The following is an 18,858-nucleotide window of genomic DNA, read 5'->3' on the forward strand; positions in this document are numbered from 1 at the left end:
AAGTAATACAAAGGCCCAGTTTGTGTCTTGCTGATGGTGAGCAGTTCTGTGGCAGAACTGGGGCAAGGATGCCAGTCTCCTTTGCAGCCTCGACATTGTCTTCTGGTCTGACCTGCCATGAACCAAAGTATATCCTCAAATGTGTGCTTCTCTCCCAGCTACTTTTGTCAGAGAGTGGGAAGGCACTTGGACAACCCACTTGGCGATTTGTGTCCGTGAGTCTTTAGCAGAAGTAGGAATGACCATTTTGCTGCCCATTCTCCTCTTCCCCTGCCATCCCACCTTCCTGCCTCCCTTCTCTCTGTGCCCTTGCTCATGAAGAACTGCAATTCTCTACAACTTGAACAATTTCACATTCTCCCTGTCAGTCCTTGCTCTTCCCACCACTGCCTTCAAAGACAAAAAAGTTCTGTCTAATCACCCTGAGTACTACCAGCTGATAGACAAAAGATCCTCAGAGCTTGTAGTGGACAGTGCTCTTGTTCATGAAAGTACTTCTGTGTCATCTTGTAAATGTAGAGAATGTCTAGGCAGCCACAGGGGATGGGATTATTAAACTTGGTATTGGGATTTATAAGAGGGGAGAGGGAAAGATAACCCCACTATATTTCTGATGCTTATACACGACGATATCCATGGTATATCCCCCCATTTTAAATCAAAAAAATCATTGTAATATTGATGATAGAAGAAATAATTATTTATCCCATTGAGTGTTCCATAATCTTGGGTTATTTTAGTTGGATCAGATTGTTCAAAATCTGGGATGAGAGTGGGGATTTGCAGTGAGAAAAGCCATTGCCAGATCACTTTAATTTGGGCATTTTGAGGAAAGTTACTTCTGAAACATAATTTTAGGCTAGAACCCATTCCTTGGAAACCTGTTGACTTCAGTGGGGGAAGGCAGTCAGTCATGCTGTGCTTTCTTATTCACTGCAAAACCTTTCTGAGAGTGTTGAGAAACAATGATATAAGTCAATCCTGCTTTTGAGAAGTGTATTCATTTCTGTTAAAATGTAAGAAGTCTGAATGATTGTGCCATGTTTGTGCTGTGATCCCAACCAAGCAATTAGATTCATGCAGAAGGATTGCATATCCCTCTGAATCCACTTGCAGGACTGGGATCTGTCCATGTATATGACCATAAACCACAAAGCTGACAACATTTTTTTCTCATTAGAAAGGCTAGACTGTTAAAGCCTTTCTAGGTTACTTAAATGGATCAAAAATTCCACAATCTTCCACCTTCTGTTAAAGCAGTGTGGCTCAGAGATTTATTAGACACAAATAAATATTTTCTTTTGCTCCATCAACAAAATGTAGCTAATGAGGCGTCTATAAGTATTATCAAAAATGCATCCAGAATATGTTGGCATTAATATTTTATTTTGCTGTCAATATAGAATAAAAGATGTCACCCTAAATCTACAACATGATTCAAAACCATAAAAATTGATTCCTTGGCTGCCACACATAATTTTTCAGCAAAGAAACGGACTGGTGGATTTTGTTTCAGGTAGCTGAAATTCCACCTTTATGCAAGTTCATCCAGTTGAATTCACCTTTTGTTAATGTTAAAAATCATGATGTCTCGTGTCAGTAATGATAATGAAGGGGAAGATTGGCTTTAATGACATTAGAAGAGTCATTATGTTTAATTTATTGCTAATTAATGCTGCCAGCTTTCATATGCTTTGTCTAGCTGTCATGTGCTTGTTATATGCCAGGTTTTTTTTTTTGTTTGTTTTTTTGTTTTTTGTTTTAAATGTATATACACATCCCTCCCCATTCATTCATTTTTATTCTGACAATTTACACAGCTTTCTCTCCTCTAGGTTCCCTCCACACATGGTCCCGCCACACCATAGTTTACACACAACTGGAATTCCTCATCCGGCCATAGTCACACCAACAGTCAAACAGGAATCTTCCCAGAGCGACGTCGGCTCACTCCACAGCTCGTAAGTTGTTGCTTCCCCTGTCTTCTCTTTGGGATACTCAAAACATCCCCTGTGCGTGTGTGGCTTGTAAAAAAGCTTGGGTTTGTGATGTTTTTGCTGTGAAATATTTTTTCCAATTTTTCTTTTCTGTTGTAATTGATTTGAATGTGGTTTAGCTGCCAAAGTGTGTCCAAATGATCGTAGCAGTCTTTGAGTCATTCTATGACATAGGCAAGTAGTTGCTAATTTCACCTGTTTCAATAAGGAAGTGGAATTTTCTTGATTGGGATTCAAGTTTCTTGACCAGTTTCTCTATTACTCAGTGCCTAGTTTGAAGCCTTGAGATAGCAGATGCACCACAGGAGACAAAAAGCTAAGCATAAATGGCTTCTTCAAAGCTGCAGAGAGCTGGTATCAAGTTTAGGTTTGAACTGACGAGAGCCCATTGATAAAGAGGTGTAATTATTCCCTCTACTGTCACGCTCAAGCTCTCCCTGTGAGCCCATTTTTCTGGAGCCCATGTCCTTCCAAGATTCTTGTAGGGACTTGGAGGGTACTTGGTGATGTTGCGTAAACATGAGGTTTTCTTGTAATGCTTTTAAGACTGTTGCCATACAGCAGCCAGGGTGAAGGGTCTAGAGACCCTTCTGGGGTCTAGACCCCTTCTGGGGTCCTCTTTCTAGAGATTGCTGAGGATTAATGGTAGAGAAATTGAGGGGATTAATTTAATAAACTCACAAGGGATTCTCACTGTGAGGTCTCTGTCTGTTGTATCTTTACTCTTCAGAAAACATCAGGACTCCAAAAAAGAAGAAGAGAAAAAGAAGCCACACATAAAGAAACCTCTTAATGCATTTATGTTGTATATGAAGGAAATGAGAGCAAAAGTTGTAGCAGAATGCACATTGAAAGAGAGCGCAGCCATCAACCAAATCCTCGGTCGAAGGGTAGGTAACAAGGGATGGGCACAAGCAGGGCCTGAAACTCGGGAGGATTCACACCTTCTGAATCCCTGTGTTTTTCTGCCATTGTGAAAATGGGTAGGGGAATTGCTAAACCAAAGGCCTTGGTTTGTTTTTTAGTTTTTGTAGGCATTTCTTGCCAGTGGGGTCATTCATGGGGAAGAGGAGGAGTTAATTAATAACAATGTTTTTTCAGTATCATTTCCATGACTGGCTGATGAAAATATCTTAGATTTTTATTTTGGCCTAAGATAGGCAGAAAAGTAAATGGGAAATAAAAAAGCTTTGAGTACAGTACCAGTATCAGCACCTGTGAGGGCTAGAAGAGGCGAGGAAGTGCCAGTGGGGGAGACACCTCCAAAACTGTAACTGAGTTTTGGCTCAGGACAAGTGGTTCAGCTTCTGGACCATCTCCCCTGCTGTCTGTTTTTGTTTAGATTTCCTAATTCTCCTCTCTCACCAGGAGACAAAGGGGTTGAGTGCATGTAAATGATTACTTGTGGTTCAGTTGATTTAACTGCAGTTATAATCTAGAACTGTAAATAAAATACAAATGTCAGCATGCCAGATCATCTGTTTTTATCTCTTTTTTATGAAAATCGATTCTAACCATATCTATATGTATAAATAAAACCGTATCTATATGTACAAATAACACACTTTGCTGTTAACAGGCTAAAAAAAACCCCAACCACCAGTGCTTTTTATTTTGTCTTTTTGCCTTTTCTCCACCCCAGTGGCACGCGTTATCCAGAGAAGAGCAAGCGAAATACTATGAACTAGCAAGAAAGGAGCGACAGCTTCACATGCAGCTGTACCCGGGCTGGTCTGCACGGGATAACTATGTAGGTTCCTATGTGGGTGGAAACTTTTAGTAGTAGAGCTTGTAGAAATGTCTGTGTGACCTGCTGAGCTACGACCACACATTGCACACGAGCACTGCGTGGAAAGTCTCAGGACCCCAACCTGGTAACGACAACAGGCGCTTCCCTCGGCGATACCAAAACTACTGGGGGGTAATTCCCACTTGGAAGAGGCTTCCTGGCTGAGACTAGTATGGGGTTAGAATTTGAGGATAAACAGTAGAGCTCTGTGAAAAAAGTCTTCCCTTTACTTTTACCAGCATCTGGAAATGCTGTTTGGCTTGCTGGTCATTTTGAATTTCATTTTTTACAATGAAATTTAATATGCCTCTTGTGTGCTCCTCTCCTTTCCACCAAAAGAGATAAATAATTAGTGTCTTGTGCTTATCTGTGTCAGAGTGTAGTGGAAAGTGGAAGAATGACTTATCCTAGCTTCAGAGAAGGACTGGCAAAACCAAAAGCATTATATTTTTGAAAGTCTTACTCTCAAGGGGGGTTAAATGAATTATTCCACACTCTATAGTTGTGTATTTTGTTTATGTTTTCCTTTTCATGCCCATATTACCTTTTTTTTTCCCCCTACCCTCCTAATTCTTTAAAAAGTATATTGGAATTCATGATCAATTCATGGATTGTTTTAAAATTGATTCCTCCCTCTACTTTTCAGAAAGCCTGTTTTTGAGCTAAAAGTGCTAGTATTTTTTGTCTCTTAAAAAGCATAAGGGCAGCTTTATAACCCCTAGTACTAAATAGCTCCTTCCATGAAGGGTAAGCAGTGCAGATGGTAATAAGTGTTTGCAAGCCTAAGCCCATAAATTCTTGACAGATTTGTGGATTGGTGAGAGCTCCAAACCCTTTTTAATAGGATTAGAGCAGCATCTTGATTTTTTTTTAAAGTTAAATAAAAATCAACTAAAACTCTCAAGGTCCCTAACTCTGTAGCAAACCCTGTTCTCTGCCTTCTAGTCACACTTCCCTGCAGGTTTGGGGACCAACAGCTCTAAGATTGATGCCAGTTTTTGTTTATATTTACACATTATGGTTTTGCTGAAGTCTGTCTTTTCCATCCCCATCATAATCACTGCCTGTTTTACCAGATTTTGCTCTATATGACAACACTTGCCTCCGTGAATCTGCATTTTTATATGTATGGGTGGGAGGAAGCCAGTTCAGAGTCTGCAGTGAAGCCAGGAGAAGCAGCAGCAGCTCTTTAGACTCTTCTGCCGTTTCAGTGGTGGAGAATACACATGCTCACTTATTTAGCAATATGTATTTAGGGACATTTTTCAAATCCTTCTGTTTCCTTGATCATCTTTTCTTCCCACCGGGCTCAGCTCTCCCTCCTTGGTCATTACAGGTGTACCTGCGCATGCTCAGTTGTCCTTCCAGTTCAGAATATTCTTGATCATGTGCTCCTCAGAGGAGACCTTTTTAAGCCTGATGAGGCACAGCTCCTGCTTAGCACATTTTCCTTCCCTTTTCAGCACAGTCTGGCCTGAGGCTGTCAGACCATAGGCTCGAGGTAGTTCCTCAGCACTGTGCAGTATCATCGTCTTGGGTGTTCAAAAGGGAGTCTAGGCTGGAGTGAGGTTTCGGGAATGCTCGTTCTGCACAGTGACTGTGCCACCGACAGATGGGCATGTACAAAGCCTCAGTGTTTAGGACCTTTTACTTTTGTCCTCACTGTGTGAACACTGAGAAACCCTTTCTTCTCAAGCTAAAAAGGACAGGATGAGAAAGCCGGTGCTTTCCCAGCGGCTTGATGCTGTACCCCCAGGTGACCTTCAGGGGGAACCTTCCTGCCTGAGGAGAGCGTGGTGCCTTTGCATCATCCGCAGGATTTATTTATGTCTCCTCTCCTGGTCCATTCACAGCTCTCCTGAGTGCCCCTCCTCCCTCAGCCGTTTGTAGGGTCTTGAGCTTTTCACACATCTAGCAGGGGAGCGACTTTGGGCTGCTTGAAGTGGTTAAATTGTTAAGCACCTCACATCAGGCTCAAGGATAAGGCCAGCTATAGCCCAAGTCTTCAGAGACAGCAGCAGTGCATTCAGGAAATGCAGCTTTCAGCCTCATGGCTTGTTGGTGTCACAAGGCACGTTGGCTCTTCCTGAGATCTAATGTGAGATGTTTGGCAGTGCTGAGTGCTGGACTCAGAAGTATGTAAGGGTCCAGTCACCTCACCCACTGCTTGTCTAGAAAATTAGTACCAAAGAACTCCGCAGACCTATCAAAACCCGTGTTGGTTTGGCTCCAGAGAGGGAGCTACCAAAATTGTTAGCAGGTATTTACATTCATATTTACTTGCAGCATAAAAATTTGTATAGTATAATGACAGAAAATGTTACAATCTGCTCAAGTCTTGGGAGAATAATCTTAGGCAAAGAAAAAACGGTGCCTTCTGCAGAGCACTTGAAAAACTGCTGCCACAGTTCTTTCCATAAGTCCATATATTTATCTACATAGTCTAATATCCTCTTGTAGCCCAGAAATTGAACAAGCAAACCAGATTATTCTTCTCCCTGATGATTTGAAAAGGGTATAAAGAAGTTGATGTGACATCTGTCCGTTCTTTGTTAGGAAGGAAGAGTTTTAAGAGCTTGTGTTGAAAAAGAACAAGAAATTCCTGGTCCCTGGCTGACATTCCTGTAGATCAGCTGTTTTTAACAGATTGCTCCCAAAAGGCATTACAGTACTTTAATACCTGGCTTGAAGAGCTTGTGAAGGGCAGGTGACTCTTGACCTTTGTTCTGGCTGGCCCTCGAGTGAAGAAGTTATAAGGTCTCAAATTGAAATAGCCCTTGAATTCCCAAATGTACTGCAAAAATTAAGCACATTTGCCACAGATGCAGTCTGTTAATTATGCCAGTGGACTCCTTGAGTTTAAATAAAAGTCAAGCTTATGATCTTGAGGCAATTGTCTGGTTTTGGTTACGTTGTTGAAAGCTGGAAAAAATTCACTGATTTTTTGCAGAGTTACTGTCAATCTAGATCAATATAGATGGAGCAGAGTGTGAGCCTCCTGCATCTTTATGTGATACATGGATTTCAAGATACCGTGCTTTTCCCTATTCTGTTCTCAGGGAGCTTTAGGGGCAATGCTTATCTGCCTCTCATGTTAGACTGATGGCTGCTCTAGCAACTGACAACTTCCATATCCCAAAAAATTACCTCAGAGGTGTCAGAGATTATTTGTCATCAGCATCGAGGCTGCAGGATTATGTACCTGTTGTTCGAAGTTCCTTTGAGGTGGACAGTTCACACTGCTTTTTCCATCTCCAGAAGGATCTCATAAACCTGGAACAGCCTGGACAACAGGAAGGCAGTTTTACAACCCTAAGCAAGCAGGGGGGGATGAGTGCAGAAACCCCATGCCACAAGGCCAGCTTCATGGAGGAAAAACAGGACAACGATGAATCAATGTCCTACATTCATACTGGGGGAATTTTTTACTGATACATTCCAGAAATCTATCATAGGTAGCATTCCAAATGTGGATGTGCCATGCTGAAGACCTTCTTAATTGTGCATCTGGAATCCATCTGCTGAGAAAGATGCCCATTCTGTGGGAAAACCTCTTGGCTTTCCCAGATAAATCCAGCCCTTCCAAAACTCTGGGAGATTCCTTCTTCCAAGATATGTTTGTTGCCCCTTGACCACAAGGGACTGCTGCTCTGAGGTCCTCTCGCCAGCTGTGCTTTCTACCATGTCTCCGTAAGCCAGGAATTCTTGTGCTGTTCACAGCTGACATTGCTGGCCCAAAAGTTGTTGCTTTTAGCGTTTGGAGAGCTGTGAAAATGAAATTACTCCGTTGCCTACACTGGCCTTGTTGTACTAGTCTGCAAACCCTGTACCTCAGTGTTAGAGGAGTTTTCTTGGAAAAATAGCTTTTATCTTTTGAGCTATGATTATTACTTCATTTTTTTTCTATTGGAAAGCAATTACTGTTTTTCCACAGAAGCTGGGCTCCCAGTTGTCCTCTCCCACACTGTTGGAGGGAAACAGAACAGGCTTTTCCCCCTCCAGTCGAAAACTGAAACAAATTTCATCATTTTATGGTACAGCATTTGGGAAAGGGATAGAGTTTAGCAAAATATTACTGGTTGTTTTCTTGTGATAGAACAAAATGTGGGAAGGGTCTTGGCTATGTCTGGATTTTTTTTTTTTTCTTGTCCTGGCATTGCTTGCTAGGTTGTCAGTGGAACAATAAAACTGCAGGTTAGGATACAGTCATTACTGTGGGCTTCCTTGTCTGCTTGAATGCTTGGGGTTTGGTGCTGAGGAACTCCAGGGGCTCAGTCTGACCTCACTTTCCCCTCTCTATTCTCTCTCTCCTTCCCCTCCCTGTCCCACCAATACATGACCACAAATGATTCTTGAAACCTCTGCATGCAGGAGCACACACATCAGATTTTTTGGGCTTCATGATGATCTTAGCTCAAAAGCAGCATCTTGCAAGTCTTTCTGCCCCTGCCCCAGCTGCCCATGGCCTTGGTGGGTGTTAGCACTGGGTGGACAGCAGTAAGGCTGTCAGAAAAGTCACAGGCTGGGCAGGCAGAGTCAATCCTGGGGTGCAGTATCTCCCTGGGGCCCCCCAAAGTTCCCTGCAAAGGGGGTGAGCTAGTGTCACACTTCGGTGTCCCCCCTTGGGAGCTTCCTGCTCCAGCCACAGCCTCATTACTCCGTGCCCTCTTGCAAGGACACTTCTCTGGGGTTAATTCTAATCCTTCTCGTTTGTGTATGTTTTCTGCAGGGAAAGAAGAAGAAGAGGAAAAGGGATAAGCAGCCAGGAGAGACCAACGGTAAGTAAAGACAAGTCTAAACCTCTTGCTTAGTGGAAGTGTGCCAGTCCTGGTGTGACCCTTGTAGGTACGGGGGAGGTGGGCACAGGTCTCCTGGCGTCAGGGGAGCCAGTCCCTATGCTAGACAGCTTTTTTTTTTTAAAATGCACTCCAATAATCCACGCGTTACCGCCCTTCTAAACCTAGTAACCCAGCCATTGCATGTCAGAGCCTCCTCGTGTGGCATAGCCGAGTTGGTGCGCGTAGTTGCCGAGGCTGTAGCGCAGAGCCGTAGCTGTAATGCCTGTGCCGTGGTTTATCCAGCCGTGCGCTTCCCGCGCGCGCCTGTGTGCGTGTCCGTGTGCGTGCGCTGTTAATTTGGGCTGTCCCTGGATGTCCTGATGCATGCCTTACAGTGGTAAATCGCACCCATCTTAAATTAAGGAGGTTTGCCATTCTATATAGGAAATTAGAAATACTGCATAGGCAATCTCATAGTCGATCTTGAAGAAGCCCTAACTTAGTTTTTTTGAAGCCTTTGTATAATTTGTTCTTTTTTTTCAGAACACAGCGAATGTTTCCTAAATCCTTGCCTTTCACTTCCTCCGATTACAGGTGCTAACGTCATTTTGAGTCATTTAAAATAGTTTATAAACTGCTTTTTAATTTTTTTTCCTGCCATTATAGATTTTAACATTAAACACTTATGACATTAAGAAAAAAATACCATCCACACGTTTTGATAGTATTTATTATCTATATATCTTTATATCTATTATGTTTGATAGTATTTTTTAATTCTGTTTTTGTTTTTGTAACAATTGCTATTAAAACAGTAATACAGTAAAAATAACGCAAGAGTTGTACTAACTGTGCAAATTGAATATGCAGTATTTCTTTAAAGAGACTGATAAAGAATGGAAGCAAGTCAGTAATGAACCTCCTTAATCTAATGGCATTTTTCATGGCTCCCACTAAGTCTTCTCACATTAGCATGCATACGCATTTTTTTATTATTATTTTAGTTTTGGATCTTTTTTTTTTCCTTTCTGCTCAAGCCTATTCATTGCAATTCACTAGCTGTACTAACTCAGCACCTTGCCATGCTTTACGTTTTATTTTCTGGCTGATACTAACATACTCATTCTGCAATCTGCTTATTCTTATCCATTCTTTTAAATACAAATTAATGAAAACAAGTAAATTGAATGTTATTCCAAAAGCTGCATTATCCCAGGAGATATAATTTCTTTTTTTTTCCTTTCTTTTTTTTTTTTCTCTTATTTTGTATCTGAGTTGAAGAAAAAAGCATGTTCAGGATCTAACTTCCATACTCAGCTTCTTTTCTTCCTTTCCCCCCCCTCTTAAAAAAAAAAAAAAAAAAAGAAAAAACAAAAACCCAGCCCAAATCAATCTTGCCTGAAACATCCTGCTAGACCAACCACAAAGACTTTCCTCTACCTGCTCTCTTAAAAGGGAAAGAAACAGTCCTTTATAAAGGGATACTGCAGCTTTAATTGCAACAGCTAATCTCAAGAGTTGAATAAAAATGTAATTATCACTTTTTTTAACTTTTAAATCAAAAGTCAATATTTGCAATTAATAACAAGGACATTGATTTTTATTCCCTTTTTTATTTTTATTTTTTCCTTATTTTTACCTTTCTCTTTTTTCTCCCCTTTTCTCTCTTCCCCTCTCTCTTTCTCTCTCTCTCTCACTCCTCCCTCTCCCCTTTTCTTTTTTTTCCTCTCTCCCTTTTCTGCTCGCTTTTCTTGAACTCATTCAGACCTGAGCGCTCCTAAGAAATGCCGAGCGCGCTTTGGCCTTGATCAACAGAATAACTGGTGCGGCCCCTGCAGGTGTGTATAGTTTTCCCAGACTCGCTATGGCTGATTTGCAGCTGGTTTATTTGGTACTTTCCCCTTTTTTTTCCTGCCTTGTTGCTTTGTAGCTCTGTGTTGTGATCTAGAAGACACAAGGGAGTGGGACACTGCCATCAGTAATCATCTCTCCGAAAGGGTTTTGCTTTTTTTTTTTTTTTCCTTTGTTGGTTGGTTTTTTTGGTTTTTTTTTGCCTTCCTCTTTGCTGCTGCTAGCCAAAAACCCACTGTAAAACAGCATCAACCTTAAGCCCATCTGATCCGTGGCTCAACCACGCTCCTGCCTTCCAAGCCTCCACCCAAGGACAGTGGCTCCCAAAGCCCTTGATAACGTGGCACTGTGCTGTACCCACACCACACAGGCTCGTGGCTGTGTTGGAGATTTTTTTTTTTTGGTTTCCCTTTGGCTCAGTGTGAAAGTCCTGTTTTCCTTCCTGCCCTTGGTGCGAGGGGAGATTACCAAATAAAACGGAGGTGATTGCAAGCTGAACGTAGCTGTAGCTGAGATGATGCAGACCAAATGAGCTCTATCCACCATTGTGTTGTATTTTTTGTGTTTACCTTATGCTAACAGATGCAAATACTCCAAAGAAGTGTCGGGCATTGTTCGGGCTTGACCGACAGAGTTTATGGTGCAAACCATGCAGGTATAAAACTACCCATTAGGCCTTTGGGGAAATAAAAGCAATCTGTCCTCTTAGTGCATTTGTGTGATTTTATTTTTTTAATCTTTTTTCCCCACTCCCCACCTTTCTCTCTCCCACAGCATCAATTGCTAATAATCTTTGATCTTTGGAATTTCTTGCTAATTTAATGCCATTTTCTCTCTTTCTTTACCAATAACCTTTCCCTGGTGGTAGAACTGGGAACAAGAAAACTCAAAGTCCTTAAAGCTGGCGATTTTTTTGGCTTTTTTTTTTTTTAGTTATTTTTTCCCAGATTGTCAGCAAAATTAACGTTAAGCTGGACATTTATATTTTGTCTTTCATTTGGGTCTATGTCCCCTGCCTGCAGAGGCTTTTTAAAAAGGTTCTGGGATCTGCAGTACTACTGTTTTTCTCATTATTAGAGATCTAAAAGCCAGTGTTTACAGCTTATACTGTATTCATTCTTTTGGTATTATCTAAAAAATTTAAACAGCTACCTGTTGGCTACTATGCCTCTGTAAGGTTTATGTAGATATAATTTTTTTTAATTATCTGAAATCTTTTTTCCTAATCTCAAAAATTTATTTTTTTCGTAAATTTTATCCCAACAAGTGAGCTGTAAATGTCTGAGCTCTAGACTAAAAACTAATTACAACTTTAGTAGCACAGTTTCCAGCATTAAAAGGAGATGAAAGACATCAGAGAGCCCAAATTCCGGCAGCCCATGTTCTACTGGAGTTTAATTCCATGTGTAACTCAATACGTACTTCTTTCTTGGTGGAGGGATACCGAGTAGTTCTTTTCTCATTCCTTTTTCCTTATATGATCGCATTTGGTTAAATTTGTTGTTTCTTTATTCTGATACAAGCAGTCTTTGAATTTGGAATATTATGATGGTAGGTATTTCAACCCAAACCACACTCTGTGTGTAGTGATTCCTCTCCCATATTTTCCCCTCTTACTCATGCCAGTCCCATGTGCTCCATCTCATTTAGAATGTAGCTCAGACGTCCATCGTATTTTGTGTATGCACGCAGTCTTGTCTGTGCTTAGTGTCCAGGACTGAGGGTGGTGGTATGTGTCAGTGTACCAGAGGAGGCCCCAGAAATGCCTTCTGCAGGTTGTGTGTTGTCCCATTTGAGGCACGGTGTTGTGGGGTGCTGGGGGTTAGGTATCAGTACCAGGACATGTGTTAAACAAGCTGGGAAAGCAGCAGTTTCCTACTGCTTGAAGGGAGAAGGGTTCAGTCCAGAAGAGCTGAGTAGCTGCTTCACTGTGTCAGGAGTCTCATGCAAGCCAAGGACTGCAGTGCTGTGTTTAGTTAGGCTCTATTCTGTGGTTACTTTGCTGCACACTATCAGCTGATATTTGTGTAGTCTAGAGACAGAGTATGTGAAGCATGTCAGGCTCTGCATGCCGAGTACCAGAACTGGGGGCACATCATGTTTGTGTTGCTTTATCTTTTCCTGGCTGCTTAAGTAAGCAACATACTTTTAAAACAACATTTTATCAGCAAGGAAACTTTTTATTTGGTCTGTACAGTGCTTAGGTTACATATGAAGCATAAACCCTCTCTTGAATTCTATTAGATTTTGGTCAGAAGTCTTTTCAGCGCATCAGGGACAACTTTAGTGGTATAGCTGATAGTTCTGGACTTACTGATTCAGAGTCAGCTGCTTTTTTGTTTGTTTGTTTGTTTGGTTTGGTTTCTTGTTTTGTTTTGTTTTTTCATGCATGGAGGCATTTTACCACTAGGTATTAGAGCATTTCTCTCCTAGTTCTGGTCCTAACCGTTATAACATTGCATTTGCTAGCATGGTAGCATTTTGTAGCACACCTTAGGTAGGTGCTAAAGATGTGCAGTTTGCTACTGTGGTGAAAACTGAGACATCTTTGCCCACAGCAACTGAATAAACCCTTGCACTCTTCTGTGGCTTTCACTCATGGCAATTGCAGCATTACAGGTTTCCTGGTGCTCTTCCAGGGCTAGTTTCTAGTGCAGCAAAAGTGAGCTCAGGTCTGTTGGTGTTTGCTCTACTGATGTAGCAACACTTTCAGAGCAATGCACAACTGAATAATCCTCATTAGTGCTTCTGAGGGGGCAATATGTAGTATTTTTGTCCAGACTTCTGGAGAGAAAAACTGAGGCACAAGTAGTTCCTTAGATTTTTGCTTATTCCCCCTCACCAGAACTGCCTGGTGGTCTTCATGTCTGCTAAAATTAGGCTAGTGTGCTTTGAGGGTTTGGCCTCTGGACCTTTTGTCCCACTTAACCCTGACAGGTACATGACCACAGTAACCATGGTGCTATTGGCACAGTTTGCAGAAATATCTCCCCTCTTGAGCCATCATGATTTAAGTAAATATTGTTTTCAGACTACTGAGTGGCCACACTATTAAAGAGTTTGGCAAATGAAGCAATATACTCCCTTAAACCTAGTCAAAGGAAAATTACTTCAGGTAGCAGAGCAATGGTTTTGGTTTTTAAAAGGTTGTTAGCTCTGCAGTGTCAGAAAGTCGGGTAAATCTTGTTTAAAGCTGCTTTGCCATGGGAGCTCTTTCTTTCAGGCCACAGAACATAAATATTAAAAAATAAATTTGAAATGGTGGCATACTACATTCAAACTGCCTCCAGTTTAATAATTTACTGCCCTGTAGGTCCAGAGCAGTCCAGTTAAAGGACTTTTGGACCCCCATCAATGAGGCAGGCAGAGCTTGGGTCTCTGCTTGCACGTAATTTTAATTTGGGGATGGAGAGGGAGTCCTGCAGTCTCCAGGTTGTAAGCACTCATGTTTCCACACAAGTAGGATTGGTGAGCTTTGTGGAACTTAACTGTCCTGCTTTGCCACTGGAGCTGTACAGAAGGTCCAAACAGGAACTCTGGCCCTGGTAGTGCTGCACAGCTGAAGTAGGAAGTAGTGAGATGAGAGGGGAGAGAGAACAGCAGAACTGTCCTTAGCCAAGAGCCACAGAACTCCAGTGTTGTTTGTTGATGGTAGAAGAATTAACAAGGTCTGTTTTGAGCCCACCAAATTAAGTTTATTTCTGTCTTTTAACGTTGCTCTAATAAAGCATGGTTTACAGCCTTCACTTGCTGTCTTCTATCTTTCTTTCTTTCTTTTTAACATTTAAGTTGCATGGTTGTCTTTAGTTTTTAGCATGTATTGATCTGCAGGCTAACGTGGTTAAAACTCTAATAGCCCTAACCCCTTACCTTGCCATGTGGCACATGGAGCAGAATCTGAGAGCAGACCTGAGTCTCTGGAGGAAGGGATGTCACAGCACGGGTCCCTCACTGAAGCTGGTGAAATATTGGGTACTGGGGTGGTTGTGCCCTTCCTGGCTATGGGAGATGATGGTTTTAACTCCAGGATCAAGGTAGTGTGGTCTCCTTTGCAAATGAGAAGCATCTGTCCTCATTGCCTCGAGGGTGGAGCTTGGTTTAACCTAGCCAAATGCCATACCTAGGGGAGAACACTGGTGACCAGCAGGGGAACTGGGGCACCTCCTGGAGTGAGGAATGTCCCCTGGTGACACTCAACTGCTGTGCCACACGCAGGCACTCCCTCTGATGGAGTTGCAGAGCTGGGGTGATATATCCACTGGAGAGGGAGAGCAACTTCCTCCTTCACATTGGTGGCTTTGTGCAGCTTAGCTGAGCATCCAAAGTTCTCCTGGCAGAGCTGCTCTAGACAGGCTTTGTCCTATGCTTTGGGCTGTGTGACAGCACTTCAGCACTTCTCAAGGGACTTGTGATTGTGGATAGGAGGGCTGAAGAGCCAGCATGCTTAGGGTCAAGGTGGCCACTGCACATCATTCTGCCAGATGCTGTGGTTGTTTGCCTCATTATTTCTGTCCTACTGCTAGAATTGTCTTGCACATACTTGGCAAGAAAGATGGTGTGAAACTGTCATCTGTTTTCATTGCTCCTTTACATTATCCAGTGGACAGAGGGAGGAGAAAAGATCTCTGTCGGGTCACTTATTTATTTGAAGATGAGCAGCTCTTGCGAGACTCTCACATGCCCTGGTGTGAAATTAAGATCCATGTTGCTCCTCACCTTTGTACCTGTCGTCGTGCTCTTCACCTACTGAAATTGAAACCCACCCTGGAGTTACATGGATGGTCTCTCAGAGGAAAATCCCAAAATGCAGACGAGCAGCTTCCCAAATCTACCACTCTTCCCCTAAAACAAAAAGTAAAACTGAGTCTATTTAAAGCCACAACCTGCAGGCCATACAACCAGTTATTCTTGTTATTTTGGATCATACTCTGTTTTTCCTGTTCTTTTCCTGTTTTTTTCTTCTGTTTGCTTTGTTTGTTCGTTTTGTTTTTATTTCCCCTCTCTCTCGTACTCTCTGTTATATATCCCTTCTGTCTGACTGACATTTCTGGATTTGGTGTGGTTCTTAACAGAGGAGAAAGCAATGAGCAGTAGTTTGCAGCTGATCTTGCCTCCCAAGGGCAGGGCATCGTATGAGACCACAGGTGATTCAGGTGTAGCTATAGCCCCATTGAGTTGGACAGTGTTATGGGACATCTTGAGATACTAGCAGCTATGCAGGGTTTTTATTTTAGGAGGATTAAATTACTTTTTAATATTTTTTTCCCCATGTAGGAAAGTTTGTAGATTAGAACAGTGGGCTCCAAAACCCATTTATCTGGTTTTCTGATTATGAAAATAAGGAAAGGAGGCGGCCTGAAGAAGAGGGGGATGAAGAGACAATCAATTGGTGAATCCTTTCCAAATCTGTTAGCCGAGGGGAGGTTCCCCAGCGGGTTTGGTGCCGAGGACACCCTGCCAGACCCCCAGGATGGCACGTGGGGCCAGGATGCCACTCATGCAGAGCCCAGAGTAGCTGACTGATGGCTCTTTGCTGTAGATGACTGTCTCCATCAGCATCTCTGCCCTTTATTCATGGGTAACTCTCTCCCTGTTTCTAGGAGAAAAAAAAAGTGCGTTCGCTACATACAAGGTGAAGGCAGCTGCGTCAGCCCACCCTCTTCAGATGGAAGCTTACTAGACTCTCCTCCGTCCTCCCCCGCCATGCTCGCCTCCCCCTCCAGAGACTCGAAACCACAGACTGAACAAACGCAACCCCTCTCGCTCTCATTGAAGCCCGACCCGCTGGCGCACCTGGTGATGATGCCGCCGCCATCCTCGCTCGTGCTCGCTGAGAGCGCCGCGAGCAAGCCCGGCGCCCTGCCCGCCGCCAGCTGCCCCAACGGGGCCCTGGACCACCCGCCGGCCGCCCTCCCGCCGGCCGCCGCCGCATCCCTCGCACAGCCCTCGACGTCCTCCTTGCATTCCCACAGCTCGCTGGCGGGGACACAGCCCCAGCCGCTCTCCCTTGTAACGAAGTCCTTAGAATAGCTTTAGCCTCGTTAGCCCTTTCGGTTTCCTTTCGGGGGGATTGAATTCTGTTGGTATTTGGGGTTTTGGTTTTTTTTTTTTTTTTTCCTTTTCTTATTTTTTTTTTCTTCTCCTTGTTGTCGTCCGCTGTTTGTCGTCGTTTCTCAGTTTCATTTTTAATTTGTGCCATGTGGCTACATTAGTTGATGTTTTATCGAGTTCATTGGTCAATATTTGACCCATTCTTATTTCAATTTCTCCTTTTTAAATATGTAGATGAGAAAAGCCTCATGATTCTGCCAAAATTTTTATCAACAGCTGTTTAAAGTCTTTGTAGCGTTTAAAAAATATATATATATACATAATTGTTATGTAGTTCCAATAGCTTAGTTTTAAAGACTGATTTTAAAAATTAAAAAAAAAAAGAAGCAATTTTGAAGCAGCCCTTGCCAGAGGCATTGGTTCTTTATTATTTGTATTAAATACGAGCTTGCGAACCAATCATTTTACATCTGGTTTTTAAACCTTTAAGGGCACAACGAATGCGGTGCCGCTACTACTTCTTTTTTTTTTCTTCCTTGTGTGAAACAACCTTTATTGTGATGTTACTTGTTATTGTTTAAATGTACAGAAACAAAGGGTTAAAAAATGTGTTAATATACCTTGTTCCATGGTGTTGTTCTTTTTGGGGGAGGGGACGCTACTCAACAATTAAAAGTATCACAACGCTATTGGACCAGTAGTATTTATTGCTTTAGAAATTGCTTGTTGTATCTGTATGTTGTCCCTTTTTAAATGTTTTTTTCTTCTTTTATTTTTCCTTGAAACATTGTATAAAGGGTTTTTTTTTTTCCTTTAGTGTAAGCATCTTATATATAACAACTCATTTGTACAAGGTTTTTAAGTTTATATATAAATGTGTATATATATATTTTTTCTGGGATTTTGGTTTTGATTTGTTTTTGTGATTTTTTTTTTTTTTTTTTTTTTTTTTTTTTTGCTATATGAAATACGGTTGCCACCAAATGGACATTCGCAGATGCATTTTTTCAAGGATCAATAGTGTAAAGAATAAAATTGCTTTAAAAGCCATTACACTCGAAAAGACTTGAAAATTTAGCAAGGGAATTTTTAGCAATGCTGTTTGAAAAATAGCAAGGTCCAAGTGTCTCCTGTTCAGAACTGCAGCTGAATCCCCTGCGACATTAGGACTGTAGGCTGTGTGCAAAATTTTTATGTGCCAAAATTCTCAGTGACTTTTAACTTTCTCCCGACAACTTTATTATTTTTTTTAATGCTGTAATTTTTTTGTTCATCATGTTTTGCTGTGATGTTACATAGGTAGATATGTATGTAGTTTTAATGTCACCTATAACAGACGTGTTTGGTAGCAGATTGTCCGGAAAGCATTTAAAATGAAGAGGTATAAACCCTTAAGGGCCAAATTCTGTATATTAGATTATTCATAAAAGGAAAATCAGACTGCCACTTTTATGTACACTTACTACATACAGGTAGGTAGCAAACTTAAAACAAAAAAAAAAACCTAGGCATGTTGATGTTGCAAAAAACGCTGTATAAAGCTGAAAAATTGTTCATCTGTTCATTCAGTGCCATTGTAGTTGACATGAAGCGATTGTAAAACTGTCTCAGATTTTTCTCTGGTTTATTAAGATGCTAACTATAACATTTTTTGTGAATACTTTGAATGTTTCCTAACAGTTGTGATGTTACTGTTCCGTTTTATGCTCTTATTCCGATTTTCATTTTTAATGGTTTGGAAGCCATTTTTTGTAATGAATAAATGTTCATGCTGTACAGTATCTGTAGCATGCAGTTCTGGATTAATAAAAGCAACTTAGTATGTGCAGAGAATGACTTGTCAACTCATTTATGCGTTGACTGCATTTTATCTGGCTGGAAAGATTTGCAGGCCGACTGGAAAAATTCCTTGAGAAAAAAGGTGTGAAAATTGTGGCAAATTGCAGCCAGCTCTAGCTGTGAGGAATTCCAGTTTGCATTTGCACTGGCCCTCTCCCCGCTCAGTGCACTTTTGCATGAGTAGCAGTGGTTAAAGATCCTTTTTATTTAAAGCAAATGGCACATGATCTGTCAGAAGACAGCATGTGAGCTAAGGGAATGTCCTTCCATGTGAAGTGAGCCTGACTGGTGGATGGGAGACCAGGGCTGGTGATGCCTTTAATTTTAATGTATTTCTGTTTAACCTGATGATCTCACAACATAGAGCTGGTGCACTATAAAGGTCACACAAGAGACCCAGATAGCCTTAATTAGTAAAGTCTTTCTTCTGGCTGTAGGCTTTATCTCCTGGACAGATTTGAGTCCAGTTTTGCATATATTTGAGGGTTTTTTTAATGCAACGAGCCCTTGCAGCACAGCCTGCTCTTGGTTCTGAGAGTCCAGCATCCACCTG

General features: G+C 41.8%; 1 protein-coding gene across 12 annotated transcripts in view; it reads left to right on the top strand.

The window, feature by feature from the left end:
- Positions 1-18,299, top strand: part of TCF7L2 (transcription factor 7 like 2) — a 173,555-nt gene extending 155,256 nt beyond the window's left edge. For 2 of the 12 annotated variants that reach the window (XM_059851972.1, XM_059851973.1), the window contains exons 8-14: positions 1,821-1,961; positions 2,728-2,887; positions 3,640-3,747; positions 8,516-8,564; positions 9,108-9,158; positions 10,330-10,402; positions 16,016-18,299. In XM_059851972.1, the coding sequence (XP_059707955.1) occupies positions 1,821-1,961; positions 2,728-2,887; positions 3,640-3,747; positions 8,516-8,564; positions 9,108-9,158; positions 10,330-10,402; positions 16,016-16,445 (1,012 nt within the window). In that variant the 3' untranslated portion in view covers positions 16,446-18,299. Of the gene's footprint in view, positions 1-1,820; positions 1,962-2,727; positions 2,888-3,639; positions 3,748-8,515; positions 8,565-9,107; positions 9,159-10,329; positions 10,403-10,997; positions 11,071-16,015 lie in introns of those variants that run through there. The other 10 variants (XM_059851975.1, XM_059851974.1, XM_059851983.1 and 7 more) reach the window with 8 other exon arrangements.
- The last annotated feature ends 559 nt before the right edge of the window (positions 18,300-18,858 follow it).

This window comes from Haemorhous mexicanus, chromosome 7 (genome assembly GCF_027477595.1).
Source record: "Haemorhous mexicanus isolate bHaeMex1 chromosome 7, bHaeMex1.pri, whole genome shotgun sequence".
In the NCBI taxonomy this organism is placed as follows: Eukaryota; Metazoa; Chordata; class Aves; order Passeriformes; family Fringillidae; genus Haemorhous; species Haemorhous mexicanus.